The sequence below is a fragment of the Populus nigra genome, chromosome 4 (genome assembly GCF_951802175.1).
Source record: "Populus nigra chromosome 4, ddPopNigr1.1, whole genome shotgun sequence".
Classification (NCBI taxonomy): domain Eukaryota; kingdom Viridiplantae; phylum Streptophyta; class Magnoliopsida; order Malpighiales; family Salicaceae; genus Populus; species Populus nigra.
In genome coordinates this window covers 1150032-1165985 of record NC_084855.1, presented here as the reverse complement: position 1 = coordinate 1165985, position 15954 = coordinate 1150032, and the positions used below count along the sequence as shown (strand labels likewise).

The window sequence follows — 15954 nt, the reverse complement described above, 5'->3', positions numbered from 1 at the left end:
AAGACACCAAAGCAACATAGAAGGCAAAGCATATGCCATTAAAGAGAGGGAGCGCCTACAGAGAGAGAAAAAGGTCATGCACCTCTTCTGATATAACAACATACATGAACCCTCTAGCTTTTAACCTACCCTCGTTTCGTATCCGTTGAGAATTCATAGTGTTATTATCTATTAATAGCTAGGTCATGAAAGCTGTGAATTGAAGGGGACGTTTTTGGTGTTTGTTGTTTTCTTTCTCAGTTCTTTCAATCTTGTTGTTGTCATGGCTGTTCAAGCACAGTTGTATCCAGAAAGACTTGGGCTTTTGCCTATGGGTGGCCAACAGGATTGCATACTTAACGATCATGTTTCAGAGTTCGATGCTGACTGGGGTTTTGCTTTTCAAGAGCCGCAACAACAAAATCTCTTTCTTGATCAAAATAACTCTCAGAACTTTTGTTTTGATTGTAATATTGGGGCTTCTTCTTCTTCTTCTTCTTCTTATTCAACAACTTGTGATAGTTCTTTCTCCATGTTTCTTTCTCAATGTTTGGATGTTCAGCTTGACATGCAAAGGCGAGAAGTTGATTGCATGCTTCAATTACAGGTAAAAATGCAACTGGGCTTTGATGTTTTTTCTCCTTCTCAAGTTTGGTTTTTGTTGTCTATTGGTTATTTTTATTCTGTAGGCTTTGGTTTTGGTTGCTTTCATTTTGTGTTTTGGTCTCCAAAAATCAAGGTCAATTTCTCTAAAACAAATGCAGGCTGAGAGGCTAAGATTTGCTTTGCAACAGCAAAGAAAGCAGCAGTTGGGAATCATACTGAAGAGTGTAGAATCAAAGGTCTCCTCTTTGATAAGGCAAAACGAAGAGGACTTGGCACAAGCAACAAAGAACACCATGGAGCTTGAGGTCTGCCTGAGAAAAGTAGAGCAGGAGAGTGAACAATGGAAGAGACTAGCAAGAGAAAAGGAAGCGGTGGTCGTTGATTTAAGCAACACGCTTGAACGAATCAGAGAACGACTGGTCACTAGCAGCAATAAAGTCCAGGATGCAGAGTCCTTTTGTTGTGGCTCATGTGATATAGAACAAGTGGAAAGCCAAAAAAAGGTGGTTTGTAAAGGGTGCAATTCTAGGACCTCGTGCGTTATCTTTCTCCCTTGCAGGCACCTCTGCTCGTGCAAATCTTGTGAAGCTTTTCTTGGCTCCTGCCCTGTCTGTAAATCAGTAAAGGAAGCAAGCATGGAAGTTTTCTGGGTCTAACAAGAAAGGCACAAAGGAGACAATGGAAAAAGGAATGACCAAAGGGTAAGTTTTTTGAACATCACATGCTGATGCTTGTAGTGACCCACACTACCCATTACGATGTTTATGGCTTATTTTGTTCTTTGGCTTTTATGGGTCTTTGTTTACCGAATTTTTGCTGTACTGCTAGGGCTAAGACCCGTATATATGTTAAAATCAAAATGTGATGATAGCTAGTACGAATCACGGCAAAGAATCTCTGCTTTTATCCTTCCTAGGTTAATTACATATTGCCTGATTCGAGCTTAAACAGAAAGTAAATCTTCTATGTTCATATTATAATTTGTTTTGTCGAGAATTTCTTATTTGGTTCTTTTCGGTCACTAGAAATGCCAGCTCTTTTCAAGCCGTAACAATGTCCGCTGCTTTAGCTGACAGAAAAAGATTTCGAAAGCCAAGTTTGACACACATCAAAACAGAAGAATCGAACTGTCACCGCCACTATTTACATGCGTTTTTCTCTTTCTTCTTTGCTAATTCCAAAAAAATCATCCATTAAAGCAAAGGTAGCAGCAGCTAGCTAGAAATTGACCACCCATATGCCGTACCATAAATGAATCTGATCTGCAGAACCTTATGACTCACCAAGAATTAAATAAAGAAAAATCTAGCCCTCAAACGGGCACCTTGAGAAACCAAGGGGAGTCTTCTTGGGCATATCGAGTTACCAACAAAACAACAGAACCTACGCCTAGCCCCTGTGAGCTAAAAAAAGTTGGCCCAGGACTGCAGATGCGGACTTTGATGTTGGTTATATGCATCGTAGCTAGCCCCTGTGTGGGGTCCTACAATGTTCCTCCTCCTACTATGCATAAGGAACCGTTTACGAGGGAGTGTAATGACTGTTGTCGAGATCTTGTGAATCGGAAATCGTGATGGGACTGCAGTATGCATGATTTGCTCTCTCACATACGGGAAAGAAGAAGACAGGTTTGACGTGCACACAGCGGACCAAGGATGGGATGCTTTGGAGTTTTTGGACTCCTAATTATAGGGGTCCCATTTGGCTTTTGACGGGAATCAGAAGACTTGTAGGGGCTTGTCTCTTGCTTGAGGAGGTCAGTTGGCCATATCTGGTTCGGCTGGTGTAGGATTCGCTGACTTTTCTGATGTGGCGTACGTGTAGGCGAACCGTATCTGGAATTCGCCACGTATATTATCATTACCCAGCTTTTTAGGTTGGGGCTAGTATAAGCCCACTTAGATTCCCTTGTTCGGAACTTGTTTCTTCTATGTGGGTACTATATGAACCACAATATCAAACACAATAACTAGCGGTTTAATAAATATCTAATTATAGTTTTATCTAAGTTCTGCCTCTCATTTTATGCACGTAGTTATAAATAAAACATATCAGGTGAATTGCCCTTAATTAACTCTAATTTTTTTAAAAAAATTATTAAAACCTCATTTTAATTAAAAAAAATTAGTCACTAACTCGGTAGTGACGTGGACTTGGATCATTGAGTAGATTAACTTGCCAAGCTATAATGATTCTTCAAGCTATGGACAAATGACCCTGTTAAAAGGTGCATTGTTAAATTTGTTTAGGAAACCTACTTATAAACTAGTTTGAAAATATCTCTTGCATTAAAAAAAAAGGTGAATAAATAGAAAAAAATTGATGTTTTTCTTTGAATGTTGTTGGATAACTTTATTGTATAGATTTTGATATTTTTTAAAACCCAAATATTACTTTTATAAAGACATTTTCTTTATATTACCAGTCCCGCACTTTATATTCTAAATGATCCGGTTACCCAGACAACCTGCGCCAAGCTTTAAAAAAATCGGACGTGGGCTTGGAGTGTCTTCGGCCGAAAAAGAAATGGTGGACGGCGACCATGCCGTTGAGGCTCTAGTTATCGGTAACAAGCCACCTTTTCCGCCCGTTTCCATGGTTTTCTGCAATTTCCTTCTTTTTTTTTAATTTGCAGTAAATGAAAATCATGAAATTGTAAGGAAAGTATTGCACACCGATAATCATTGTACGGGAATATATGGCCATGTAACATACAAGGACTCCTCTTTTTCCAATTTCGGAAGCGGGCAGTTACCTGCTGTTCCTTTATCTACATAAAGATTGCATTGTCTTCTTGACTCAATATCTATATGATGTACAATTCATGACTATAGGATGAAAAAATAGTGCTTGTAAATGTTTCGTGTAAGAATTTGCAGGCAACATCTAAAAATATTTTTATGATATTTCTTGATTTTTCATTGAGATTTACTGTTTATCATGAATATTAAGATAACATGTACATCACACCATTTTATAGATTGATATGTATCAACATGTTTTGAAAAAAAAAATTGAGTATAAGTTTTTGTTTAAAAGATCCAAATACAGGGTGATAATCCAATGATAGGTAGACACGACTTACATTTATACTTGATATTTTTAAACTTTATATAATATCAGACTTGTGTGACATGAATCTAACTCGCTTTCAAGCCTAATATTCTTAGGCATGGCTATCAGCCGAGCCGAAGTATGCACATGTCTGACAAGCTGTTAAACTCAATATCCTTAAGTTCAACTATATATTGAGTCTAAATGAACACATGTTTAGCAAGTTGCCAAATTCATTGTCCTCGAGTTTGGATGCATACCAAGTCCATTTGAACATGGATTTGGAAACCCTCTTAACCCATCAACTTTGTGCTTGGCTTCATGCCAAGACCAATTGACATGGATGTATTTAGTTGCCATGCTCATTGATCATGGACTTTATAACGTGCCAAACATGAAGGACTAAAGGTCTATGAATCCTTAAACCTCATTAAAAGAAATTGTTTTGTAGATGTCAGATTTTCTACCACCAGTCATTCACTTCTCAAGCTCCGGAGAATGAAATATTGATATAAATATACGATTATTCATTATTTAAACATTAAATAACCTCATTTATGAGCTTATTATATTTTAGATCATCATCATACTAAGCTAAGAACATGTATTAAAAAAAGGTCAATCACTCAGGGAGATAAAACCAAAGGTGAAGTGTGTATATATATATATAAAGATACACATGCAAAATAAATATAAAAATAATTTAATAATATAATATTCAAGTAATTCTAAGATATATAAAAATAATTCCTTTTAGAAGTAGAGCGATGTTGGTATTTAAATGAAAAGATGTTGGTATTTACAATGGAAAGATGACCAATTAACAGCTAGAATCATGTCATAATATTATATTATCCTTGATTGAATGTTCATTTTCAAATTAAAATTGTTAAGTATCGTAGTAATGATTATTTTACAAAATATAATTTTACCTGGAATGTATTGTAATAATATTTTTTTATATTTTAAGATTTATTTTTTATATTGAGATATTAAAATGATATGAAATTAAAAAAAAATTAAAGCAAAGGAAAAAATTATTATTATTTTTAAATATTTTAAAATACAAAAAGAAACGAGCTTTCTCTCGTAGGGTGGACTGCTTCAACTTTATAGAAAATACGAAAGAAAGTAACAATCGAGCATCTTCTCAACGACCCTATGCCTCTGTTGAGCGAGCCTATCAAACGAATTTCACTGATGCATCATAAAAACAATATATAGACATTGACCCTACCACTATTCGTGTCCATCTTGCATCCATGTCAAGACAGTAAAATAATATTAGCTAACATGTAATTAATTAAATTGCTCAATTAATTCTATTGACAGATTGAGCATATATACACAAGTTATTACAATTATAATGTATTCAAATATTTAAAATAATAAAAGACTTTTTTTTATTGATCACATACTCATTTTTTTTTGTAATTTCTGTAATCACAAAAAAACAATTAGTTAAGTCATGAAAAAAAAGATAATGTCTAATTAACTATATACAATCATATTAGCCACCGGTGTGATTAAAAAATAGTTAATTAAATCAAAGAACGATACAATAGCAATAAAACAATAAATAAAAATACTTAATAATTTTTAATGTATTGATTAAAAATTTATAATTATAATGTAATCAAATATTCATAATTTTTTATTGTAGTTATTACTGACCAAAAGATATCTCAAGTCACTTGAACTTGTTTTTGTTAAATTTTTTTATTTTAAATTATTATCTTTTTATATATTAATATTCAAAATAAAAAAATATTATTTTAATATATTTATAACAAGCTAATGTTACGTTAGGTTAGCAAGGCTGCCTTGATCAATTCAGCAACAAAGCGGGTCCCAACAGAACCTCATACCAGATTACCGCTAAGAAGCATCGTAGCCACTAATCAAATTCCAGGCACATGACTTCTGTGCCTGAAATCACACCCAAAACACTTTCCACTAAATTATCCACCCCCCTCTCCCTTCTCAACCTCATCGTCATCGCTTTGAAAAGAACCCAAATTCCTCTCCAATTCCCTCCTGTTACTTGGCCAAAATCCTATCAAATCAAGCGATGCAACAGGGAGATTACAGTTCTTATTATCAATACCCACACCTCCAAAACCCCAACCCCAACCCCAACCCTCCTATTGATCATCACCAAACCCCTTACGCGTCCGCACCTCCTTTCTCCTCCGGTTACGCCCCCTCTGATTACTCCATTTATCCTCCAAATTACCCTCCTTATCCCCAAAATCCCGATCCTGTCCCTCCGCCTACAGCCCCTACATTCACCCCACCACCACCACCACCACCACCAAACCCTAATAATTCACAACCATCCTTTAACCCACCACCTCCACCACCACCACAACAGCCACAGCAACCACCGTCTTTTCCTCCGTACGATTCTCATGGGTCCTACCAACCTCCAGCAACTCAGCAATCTTATTTCCCACCGTTTGATCAACATCAAACGGTTCCCAATTACGCTCCTCAACCACCGCCTCCTACCTCACTAGCACCGAATCCTTCCGCAACAACCAATTCTCCATACTCCTCGATGTACAGTGCGCCTTATAATCCAATAGGATCATCAGTGCCGCCCGTATACGATGCTCCATATGAGAATCCGATAAAATACGATCAGAGTTTCGGGTATTTTGATTATAATCGGAGCAGGTCCGATACAGGGTCGGATCTATATGGAAAGCGACCTGAGAGCAGATATGATATCGGTGGCGGTCGTGATGATGGGTATGGAGACGGTGTTTATGCATATGAAGGAGGGAAGGTGGAGCCTTATGGCGCGCGAGGGACAGCGCCAAAGTCATCGACCTGGGCCGGGTTCGATGATTATGGGAGATCGATTAGTATTCCTTCTGGAAAGGACAATTCATTGCGGCCTGGTTCCGGTTCCGGTTCAGGTTCAGGGAAGATTGTGAGGGCAGTACCGAAGGCGGATACTCAGGAGGATGCTAAGAGTGGGGTCCAGAAGTTTAGGGTCAAGCTTTTGGCTGAAAGTGGAGGGCAGAGTACCATGGATGTGCTTTGCCAGGTAGATCTCCGGGTTTGTCACTTGATTGGTGGCAATTTTTAATCATGTTATAATGATTTGTAGTGTGATTAGAATTATTAATTTGATAGTAGAGTGGGGTTCTGTTGATATGGTTACCATCCAGGGGCTTTTTTTACATGCTTGGTAGCGGTAAGACGTGTTCTGTTCAGCTGTTGCATTGTGTATCATTTGAGGTCAAACGTGTGAATTTATAAATATGGCTAATTGCGAAAGAAGCTCAGTCTAGGAGTGTAGTTAGTTGTTTGGAATGCCTCTCCTTACTGTTCCAGTGAATGATTTTGCATGCTTCTGTTGGGTTATTTGAATTGTCGTTGTAGAAGTCTTTTATTACCGTTAAGGAATCAAAATGGAACTTTCCTTTAGATTCTAGCTTCACTGATTTAGTGGTCATTTGTGCTTTCAACAGAGCTAATCAAGTCTTGTGTATGTTTAGCGCTCTAAGTATTTCCATTTCAAGTTTAGATTTATTATGTGCACCACAGTGCCAAGCAGTTCTTGGAAGTCATTGTTATGAGAATTTGTCTTCTTTGTGGTCATATGACAATCTGGGGGTTGATTTATTTTCTGCCAGCTCGTGACTGTATTTAAATTTATTCAGATTGGTTTGGATGGAATTCGTATGCTCGATCCTAATACCAGTCGGACTTTGAGAATATATCCTCTTGAGAACATCACAAGATGCGATGTGAGTCAGCTTATTTTCTCCAATTCCCCACTCTCTTCTCGAGTATCATTATCATTGTTAATATACTGCTTAACATTGAATTTGCACTTTCCCCTTATGTAGAAAACGGATTCATCTACCTTCGCATTTTGGTCCAAGAGTTCTGTGGATATCGACCCAAGACGTATTAGACTGCAATCAAATAGTTACACCACAAACACCCTTCTCGACACCGTGACTGCTGCAACTGTACAGGTTTGTGGCCATAAGAAACCTTTTTCATGTATACAAAATTATATTTTAGTTACATTTTCTTTTATAGAAGCTTAACCATTGACTCATGTCTTGACTCATTCTGCATTACATTGTTTCTATTGCCCTTTTCATTACATTAATATCTGAATTTCATCTGTAGATCTGTTAATATCTGAATTACATTGATGATTAATTCATAATATTTAGAGGAAGGAGACCTAGAATAAAATATCCAAAAGCTTAGCTTCTTTATGTATGATATGAATTGAGGTCAAGCTTTGATCAAATTAAGAATGTTAAGTTTGGTAGATAAACCTGTAAGTATTACAAGTACTTGTTAGTATATGCAATCTTAAACTTCTGCTAGATTTGGACATCATTGTTGAATGAATTTTTTAACACTCAAGCTTTGATCAAATTAAGAATGTTAAATTTGGTAGATAAACTTGTAGCTATTACAAGTACTAGTTAGCATGTGAAATCTTCAACTCCTGCTAGAATTGGACATCATTGTTGAATGATAATTTTGACACTGGCTATAGACATGAAAGTTGTGCAGTAAAAAGATAGTACTTTCATTTTCCCATTGTTGCTGCTTCATGTAAAAGCTACTGATATGCTGCTGTAATGTCCCACACTGGAGGCGCACTACTTGTATGATAGACATATATGTATTGAGCTAAGGACCTGCAATGGATATCTATTTTGGGAAATTCCCAGCTTTGTATTCTTCCTGTAGGCTCCCAGCTATTAAGAATGTGTACTGCCCTGCCCCTGGGGCCTAGGGCATCAACTGACTTGTGACAATGTGATTGATCATTGTCAATGGGTGTTAGAATGTGGTTTCTCCAGTGTTTATATATGAGACCTAGGTTATGCTGCCTCCTTTTGGAGATCACCTGTCGAATGCTATCCTGGTCACAAGGTGGATCCAGGCTGAGAATGGGATGATTATTTAGGGAAACATTTGTCAGTCCTGCAATCTGTTCTGTGATACATTGGGTGTTCTTTTGAGAGATGCTTGTAGCCAGTCCAGTGGTGGCTTTTGGTTTAATGGCTGATCTGAAGAAATTGGAAGCACTCTGGGGTCTGGATCAGGGCTTTATTACGAGATAGAAGAGAAAGAAGGGGGGGTGACAATTGTTATTTTTGCAAGGGGAGAGCATTTAATGTTGTTTGTGTGGCTTACCAACTCTTTTCATTTGTCAATGGCAAAATGAATGCAGCTGCACTGTGTTTTTGCTGCTTTAGATTGTTGACATGTGTTATTGAAGCATAATTTCATTCTTTCCAAAATGCAGTTCAAGGAAATGGGTGGAAGAATGAGGCCTTCTGATACTTCAAAGACAACTGAGCAGCCTACAGAGAAGAAGAAAGGGCTTGGTGATTGGATGAACTTGATAAAGCCAGGCAGTGAGGAGAAAGATCATTGGGTAAAACTATGGCTTTAATAGAGATTTTATTTTGTTGACTGCTTAAAATGGAATCAGACAAGTGTTTTATTCATTATTGATTATGTAACCATAATTTTTAATTTTACAAGCATGGGCGCTCCTCCCTTTATTTTTTTTTTAAGAGTGGGGGGGGTGGGGGGGTTGTGCTTTTACTGTTTCTTTGAATTGTGATTTTGGAGTTCCTATATCATTTGTTCTTAGGTCCCTGATGAAGCTGTTTCAAAGTGTACATCATGCGGAACAGATTTTGGGGCTTTTGTTCGCCGGGTAAATTCTTTTACCGTGGTTGATTATCATTATTTGCTACTTATGCATGCCTTAAGATTTCATGTAAATCCATTGCTTCTCCCTTTTCCAAATCCCAGCATCACTGCAGAAACTGCGGAGACATTTTCTGTGACAAGTGCACCCATGGAAGAATTGCTCTTACTGCTGACGAGAATGCTCAGCCAGTTAGAGTTTGTGACCGATGCATGGTATGTACTGAAGATCTATCCATTATTTAATTGTTATTGTTTCACAAACCCATGCATCCATCTCTTAACTTTTGGTAGTGATATAGACTTTTTTTTTTTAATTTCTTCTTTCTTTATCTCTTTGTGCTTGTCTCATTTATTAACGGTATCACCTGCATGCTAGTGAGGTGTTGGGAGTCGTCGAACTGAATTGCTCACATGGATGTGATAGCTGTTTATTATAGTTCATTTTCTTTTCAACAAGTTTTTTTTGCTGTCTGCTTGTTGTAAAGGAACATTGAGGTGTATTACAGGACAGTAAGAGCCTGAGATTCCTGTGTTTGCTTTCCATAGAAAATATGCCTTCGCATATTGTTAACCTATCATGTAATTTTTTTTTGCAATCTAATATGCTTTTATATAAAATTCTTAAATGATGGTCATGAGGTTCCTTAGGTTCCAAAGGATGTTAGCCACAGTGATTATCATTTGTTAATAAAACTTGTTGGGTTGTGCTATCAGCTTCTAGAAAGTGTAGCAGGTACCTTTGTGGTTTGGGAGATATGCGTATGATGCTCCTTAATTATGTCAAGTCAGGAACTGCACAAGCATATGCTATGTGCACGTCACAGTTGTCAATCTGTGCATGAACATTATTATGTGCATTTATCATGGTGGTCTCACTATCTTTATGAAAGAACAACTCATAAAGTTTTCTATCTTTCAGGCAGAAGTGACTCAGAGGCTGAGTAATGCTAAGGAAGCAGCTAGCAAACCTGCATTTCATAGTCATGAGGATCTTGCCAGGAAGCTCCAGGTAAAGAATATCTAACTTAAGATTTCTTGATATGCTCATCCATAGCTTCTGATTCCTTGTGCTCTTGTTCAGTTGGTATTTCAACATGTGCTTTTGTGTTTGTGATTGTGGTTATTTTTATTGACATTGATCATTTGACAGGAGGAGATGGAGAAAAACCGAAAGTCATCATCAGGTGATCTTCTTACTTTGTATTTATCTTTCTTTTTCTTGTTGGTGTATGAGCTTGCTTACAGAAGAAAAAGCTCCTACCATGAGGAAAGGTTCAAATATGCAATGGTTTTTGAATGTCTGCTATCCATCCGAGTTAGTTGATTCATTTGGTGGTTCTGGGCTAAGTTTTAGCATGTCATTTTTAAATTTAATCATGAATCTTAATGTAGGGTTGTCATTTTAATTGTTTGACCAGGATCCAAGTCTGATGGATCTGGGAGGCGGATGAGGGAAGTTGCCTGTCCAACTTGCACTGTCCATTTGCAGGTTTGAAATCCTTGTCTACCTTGTTTTGGGGCTTGGATTTCTATGAACTACATTAATTGGATCGTTAAAATATCTTGGTTGTGCTATTTTTGCAGGTCCAGGTTCCCAGCTCAGGTTCAGAAACCATCGAGTGTGGAGTATGTCAACACCCGTTTCTTGTCAGTGCTCACTGATTCGAGCATGGTTTTCCGATTATTGGAGGTGCCAATTCCTCGAGGATGGAATGCTAGCCTATCTGGGGTGAATTGCTTGTTTACCCTAGTTTAGGTCTCTGCTGTAAAATGGAATTTGGTAAACTTTGTAAATGGCTATATTATTTCATTTTTCTTGACCTTTCATGTCGTGGAAATATTTTGGCTCTGAGTTTCTACGGGTTTGTAATTTACAGAGTGGGTTTGTAATTTGACTGCCCATGATTACAATAAAATAGTAGACTATTTGTGATTTGAAGTTACCGAATAAGCATTTTGATTCTTGAATTGTGAACCTCGCACCGCACCCCGGAAGCCCTGCTATTTTACACACCGGTTGTGTAACGGTGATCTGATTGGGTCCAATTTGATACCCGGACCAGTATTGGGGCTTCAAAGACAAGTGTTATAGAGGTTTCCAACGTTCGATGATTGAGAAGCGCAGCTGTACCTCTTCTGAATATTGATGGAGCCCATTTGCTTACAAGTTCTTCGATGTTGGATAGCTTTTAGCACCAAATTCAGTAGAAGTAACTGGTCAGTGTAGACGTCCTCTTTTCATTCCCTTTCTGTCGAGATGGTCAATTACAGTATTCTTCTGAATGATTAAGCATGACATTTGGCGTTTCTAGCGCTTGATTTTAATGAATTTTTGTGTGTTTTGCTAATCTGATATATATTGCTGACCATCCTTGTAAGTTTTGAGTGTTGATTTGACACTCAATTCATTAATCTGGTGAATTAATCAAGGGCTGTTAATTGCTATCGAGCCAACTCCTACAGTAATGCCTCTTCTTTTTCTTTTTCTTTTTCTTTTTTGTCCACTATAAGCGTGATTCTCGGCAAAAATATCTTGATTTGATGCATACCCACCACCCAAAAGCAACCTGATACAGCTGGATGTCGTTTCTCTGCCGGTTTTGGCCTAACCTGTGACCACTCTTATTTAGTGTTTGAGACAATGATAGACTAACAGGAAAATTTTGTATGAAGTTGTTAGTGTATTTTTGATCAGTATAAAAATCATTTTTTTTTCCTTTCCAAAGTTGTTTTAGTAGAAAAGTTTTTGTCCCACTAAAAAGGGTAAGAAAAGCTTCTCAAATTCTCTTTATAAGGATTAATCTAGTTGATTTGAATCAATATAAAAATAAAAATAATTATTATCATAGTTTTAAAATCCGATTTAGGGTTCGATTCAAGGTCAGGCTCGAGTCACGAGTTGAGTTGACCATTGATCCAGGTCAACGTAAGGATAAAAATAATTATTATCATAGAAATCTGATTATGAGATCAGCCAGGAGCCAGGCCTAGGTCACGGGTCGGGCTGAGCATTGATCAAGGTCAATATAAGAATAAAAATAGTTATTATTATAATTTTAAAATTTAACCCAAGGATTGGCTTGGTGCAATGCCTGGGTTACGAGTCAGGTTAACCATTACCTCAGATCAACATAATGATAAAAATAATAATTATTAAAGTTTTAAAACTCGACTCAGAGATCAAACCAGGGCTAGACAATAATTGATTATTGTTAATGGTCAACTGACCTGTGACACAAGCCGAATCTCGAGTCGAGTTTTAAAACTATAATAATAATAATTTTTTCTTTACGTTGATCCAGATCAACTAGAAAAACCATTGTGTAGAGAATTAAATAACCTTATCCTACCCTTTTTAGCGGGACAAAAACTTATCCACTAAAATAATCTTGGACATGATAAGAATTTATTTTTGTAGTGTCTAAAAATACACCAAATAACTCCATAAAAAAATTATCTTGTCTTGTCTATTATTATCCAGCATACCAAACACTATCTGGTTATTGGAATTGGATTGTTATTGCCGACTACAAATTTTTCAACTGTAATCAATTCTAAATGAGAATTATATATATCCAAATTTGATAAGTCCAAAAACTTTTCAAAACCACATCCCTTGAGCTTAATAAAGAGAACGACCCAACTCTTTTGGATTCAGCCTAGAAGAAGAATCCAGTCCACGAACATAATTACTTTTGAATCCCATTCTCCCAACATCTTTAAGTATATAAAAGTTATCTAAAAGCTCACTGTATTTACATCGATATTAATACTGTGTAAAAGATAATATATAAAAGTCTTTTAAGAGGCCATCATATTTCAATTTATATTAATATTGTGTAAATAATATATATAAAAATCTTCTAGAAGCCAATTATATTTTCATCAATATTAATGTTGTATAAAAAATAATGACCCATTATATTTCGATCAATATTAATACATAAATTAATAATATTCCGCTCATTAAAACTATTCGAAACTAGAATCTTACAAATAAAATGCTAATGATGGTTATCGGAAAAAGGAAAGAAATATATTCGATACATTTAGAAATAAATACTATTTTTTTTTGGAGTGCAAGATGTAGATTTTATAATGAACAAAATATTAGAACTAAAATAAAATATTTTTCGAAACCTGTGGGTTCCGTTGGCACTTTACACTATAACATAGTTTCGACTCCTGTGAGGGATGATCCAAGAACATTACCAAACGAGAGTAGAAAATAAGTCATTCTCTAAAAAAAAACGAAAAAAAAGAAAAACAACACAGATAAAAAATCTAAATTAAGGAAATCAATCATAACTACTGTGCTAGAATGAGTGATCAATTGGGGCATATAATGCGAAGACACAATGCACATAAAGTACATGAAGGGAGGTTAGTTTAATGCAGGCTCGAAAAAAGCACGGCAAAAAAGGTGGTTGCTTACCAAACTAGCTGTAGGCTGTAGCATTCCCATTTGAATCTGCAATTGCAGTCATCCACCAGACAAGGTCTTTAACCTGCCCCCCTTTCATCCTGTCCTTTTTTTCATGAATTATAACTGTATGGCCCTCAGATTTTTCTTTGTTTCAAAAAGTGAATCGCTCGAGTCACGAAGATTGAAGAGAGGGTACCCCAAACACTTACAAGAAGCATGATCCACCTCTACACTTTTCGACGACGAGAGCAGCCTCTTTCCGTGCCACCTTTATTTCTTCCGTGGTTGATACTGCATTGCGAGGTGATTTTAAAAAATTATTGTTATTTAAGAATATATTAAAATGATTTTTATTATATATATATATATACATATATTTAAAAAAAACATTAAAAAAACTTCAACACAATATATTTTAAGTGAAATACATTAAGAAAACCAGAAATTATTGCAATCTCGAACACATTTAAAGGTGACAAACTTCACTGTTACACCTCGCAAGTTTCGCTGGGGCAACTTTTGAGTCTTGATCGTGGCTAATTCTGGTTAGGATCTCCAAGCAGAATATCCACTTAATTATATGTATAGAAAAGTTGAATTACTAGCTTGAGGATAGGTTTTCTTGAGTTTAAAGGTGGTTTGGCTTGATTTCTACTTGACAAGTATGGTACTAATCTGGCACTTAGTTGAGTTTGATTTGCTATTCCTGGAAGTAATTAGTTGACAAGTCATATCACATATCAGATTCATCAAGTTTACGAGAAAGTCTCGGACAAACAAATAAATTATTGTGACAGATGAGCATACGTACTGAAGATTGTGAAGAAATTTCTCTGTCGCACCGTACCTACCAGAAGCCCTCTCTCCTTCCAATTGCTGGGGTAACTTAATAATTTATTGCATAATAACTCGGGAGGTTGCAAGAAGGGCAGTTGGGTATCTGTAATTTAAATGTATTTTTGTATTTTAAAAATGTTTTTATTTTATTTTAAATTAATATTTTTTTTTAGTATTTTTAGATTATTTTGACGTGCTGATATAAAAAATAATTTTTTAAAAATAAAAACAAATATTATTTTGATGTATTTCTAAACAAAAAAACATTTTGAAAAACAATCGCCATCACATTTCTAAACATATTTTTAGTGATTTTTATTGCCTACCACTTTTTAGTTCCAATCTTTGGACAAATAATTAGATAAATTTATTTAAAATGTACTTTTAATATCATCTAAAAAACCTAATTTTAATTAATATGTAAATTAGTTTATTTAGCAGCACAATGTTATGTAAATTTTAATTAAACTATTATGTTATGTAAAATTATGTCATGTTATGTAAATCTTAATTAAACTGTAAATGATCAAAAAAATTTCTAAATGTAGAAAAAGTTGAGGTTAGAGAGAATTATTTGACATTGTTATTAAACGTAGCTCAAATGCATGTCAACATTAAAACTTACTAACCTATCTTATTATCGAGTCTATGTTTAAAATTAAACCGCGTGAAATTTATCTTGATGTGACCAAGTCGGCTAGACAATTTTAAAGGTAACCTGAATGACTGGTCAAAACCATTGTTTGTCATTCATTTTTTTTCAAGATAACACTTTTTTTTAAAATATTAAAATTATGATATATTGAATCAACTTGAGTTTCGCGGTTTAACCCACCAAACCTGTAATTCAGGTCATGGACACCACGGAATTTAATAACTTTATTTTTTACTTAATTGTATGATAAAAAAATAAACGGTTGTAAAGTTAAGTATAAATCAAATATCAGGACATTTGTTTGAAACTTTAATAACTTTATAAAAAAAATTAAAATAAATTATGAATACCAATTTAAAATCAACTAAATATTGTATGATGAAATTGAAAAACAATCAATAAAGAATTAAATTCAAATTCAGAAGGATAAAATAAAAAAACGAAAAGAAAAAAAAGAGGACCTCCTTCACTAAGCGAAAGAAAAGGAAAGAAAGAAAATATTTTATTTAGTGTTTATATGAATAGTTATGGAGATTGATATCCAAATTTTCTGAGCTTGTAGTATAATATAATTGCCTCAACAGAATTGAAAAAAAATAAAAAAAACCAATAGCAGGAAATTTCACGGGTGAATATTATTTATTTTAAATAGTGCTTAATTACATCACATGCATGGATACTTCCA

The 15954-nt window shown here is 35.4% G+C and overlaps 2 protein-coding genes across 3 annotated transcripts; both read left to right on the top strand.

The window, feature by feature from the left end:
- Positions 1–2541, top strand: LOC133690556 (probable BOI-related E3 ubiquitin-protein ligase 2). Of its 2 annotated transcripts, XM_062110782.1 has the most exons (3): positions 1–586; positions 744–1286; positions 1611–2541. In XM_062110782.1, exons 1-2 carry the CDS (start codon positions 263–265, stop codon positions 1239–1241), a joined length of 822 nt encoding a protein of 273 aa, XP_061966766.1. In that variant the 5' UTR covers positions 1–262; the 3' UTR covers positions 1242–1286; positions 1611–2541. The 2 variants fall into 2 exon arrangements, with proteins under 2 accessions (XP_061966766.1, XP_061966765.1); XM_062110781.1 differs by lacking the exon at positions 1611–2541 and having other exon boundaries at positions 2–586; positions 744–1565.
- A 3029-nt stretch (positions 2542–5570) lies between these two features.
- On the top strand, positions 5571–11290 carry LOC133692156 (protein FREE1-like). Its single transcript, XM_062112888.1, has 10 exons — positions 5571–6694; positions 7314–7400; positions 7503–7634; positions 8936–9067; positions 9290–9355; positions 9454–9564; positions 10271–10360; positions 10502–10535; positions 10770–10840; positions 10936–11290. Exons 1-10 carry the CDS (start codon positions 5711–5713, stop codon positions 11011–11013), a joined length of 1785 nt encoding a protein of 594 aa, XP_061968872.1. The 5' UTR covers positions 5571–5710; the 3' UTR covers positions 11014–11290.
- The last annotated feature ends 4664 nt before the right edge of the window (positions 11291–15954 follow it).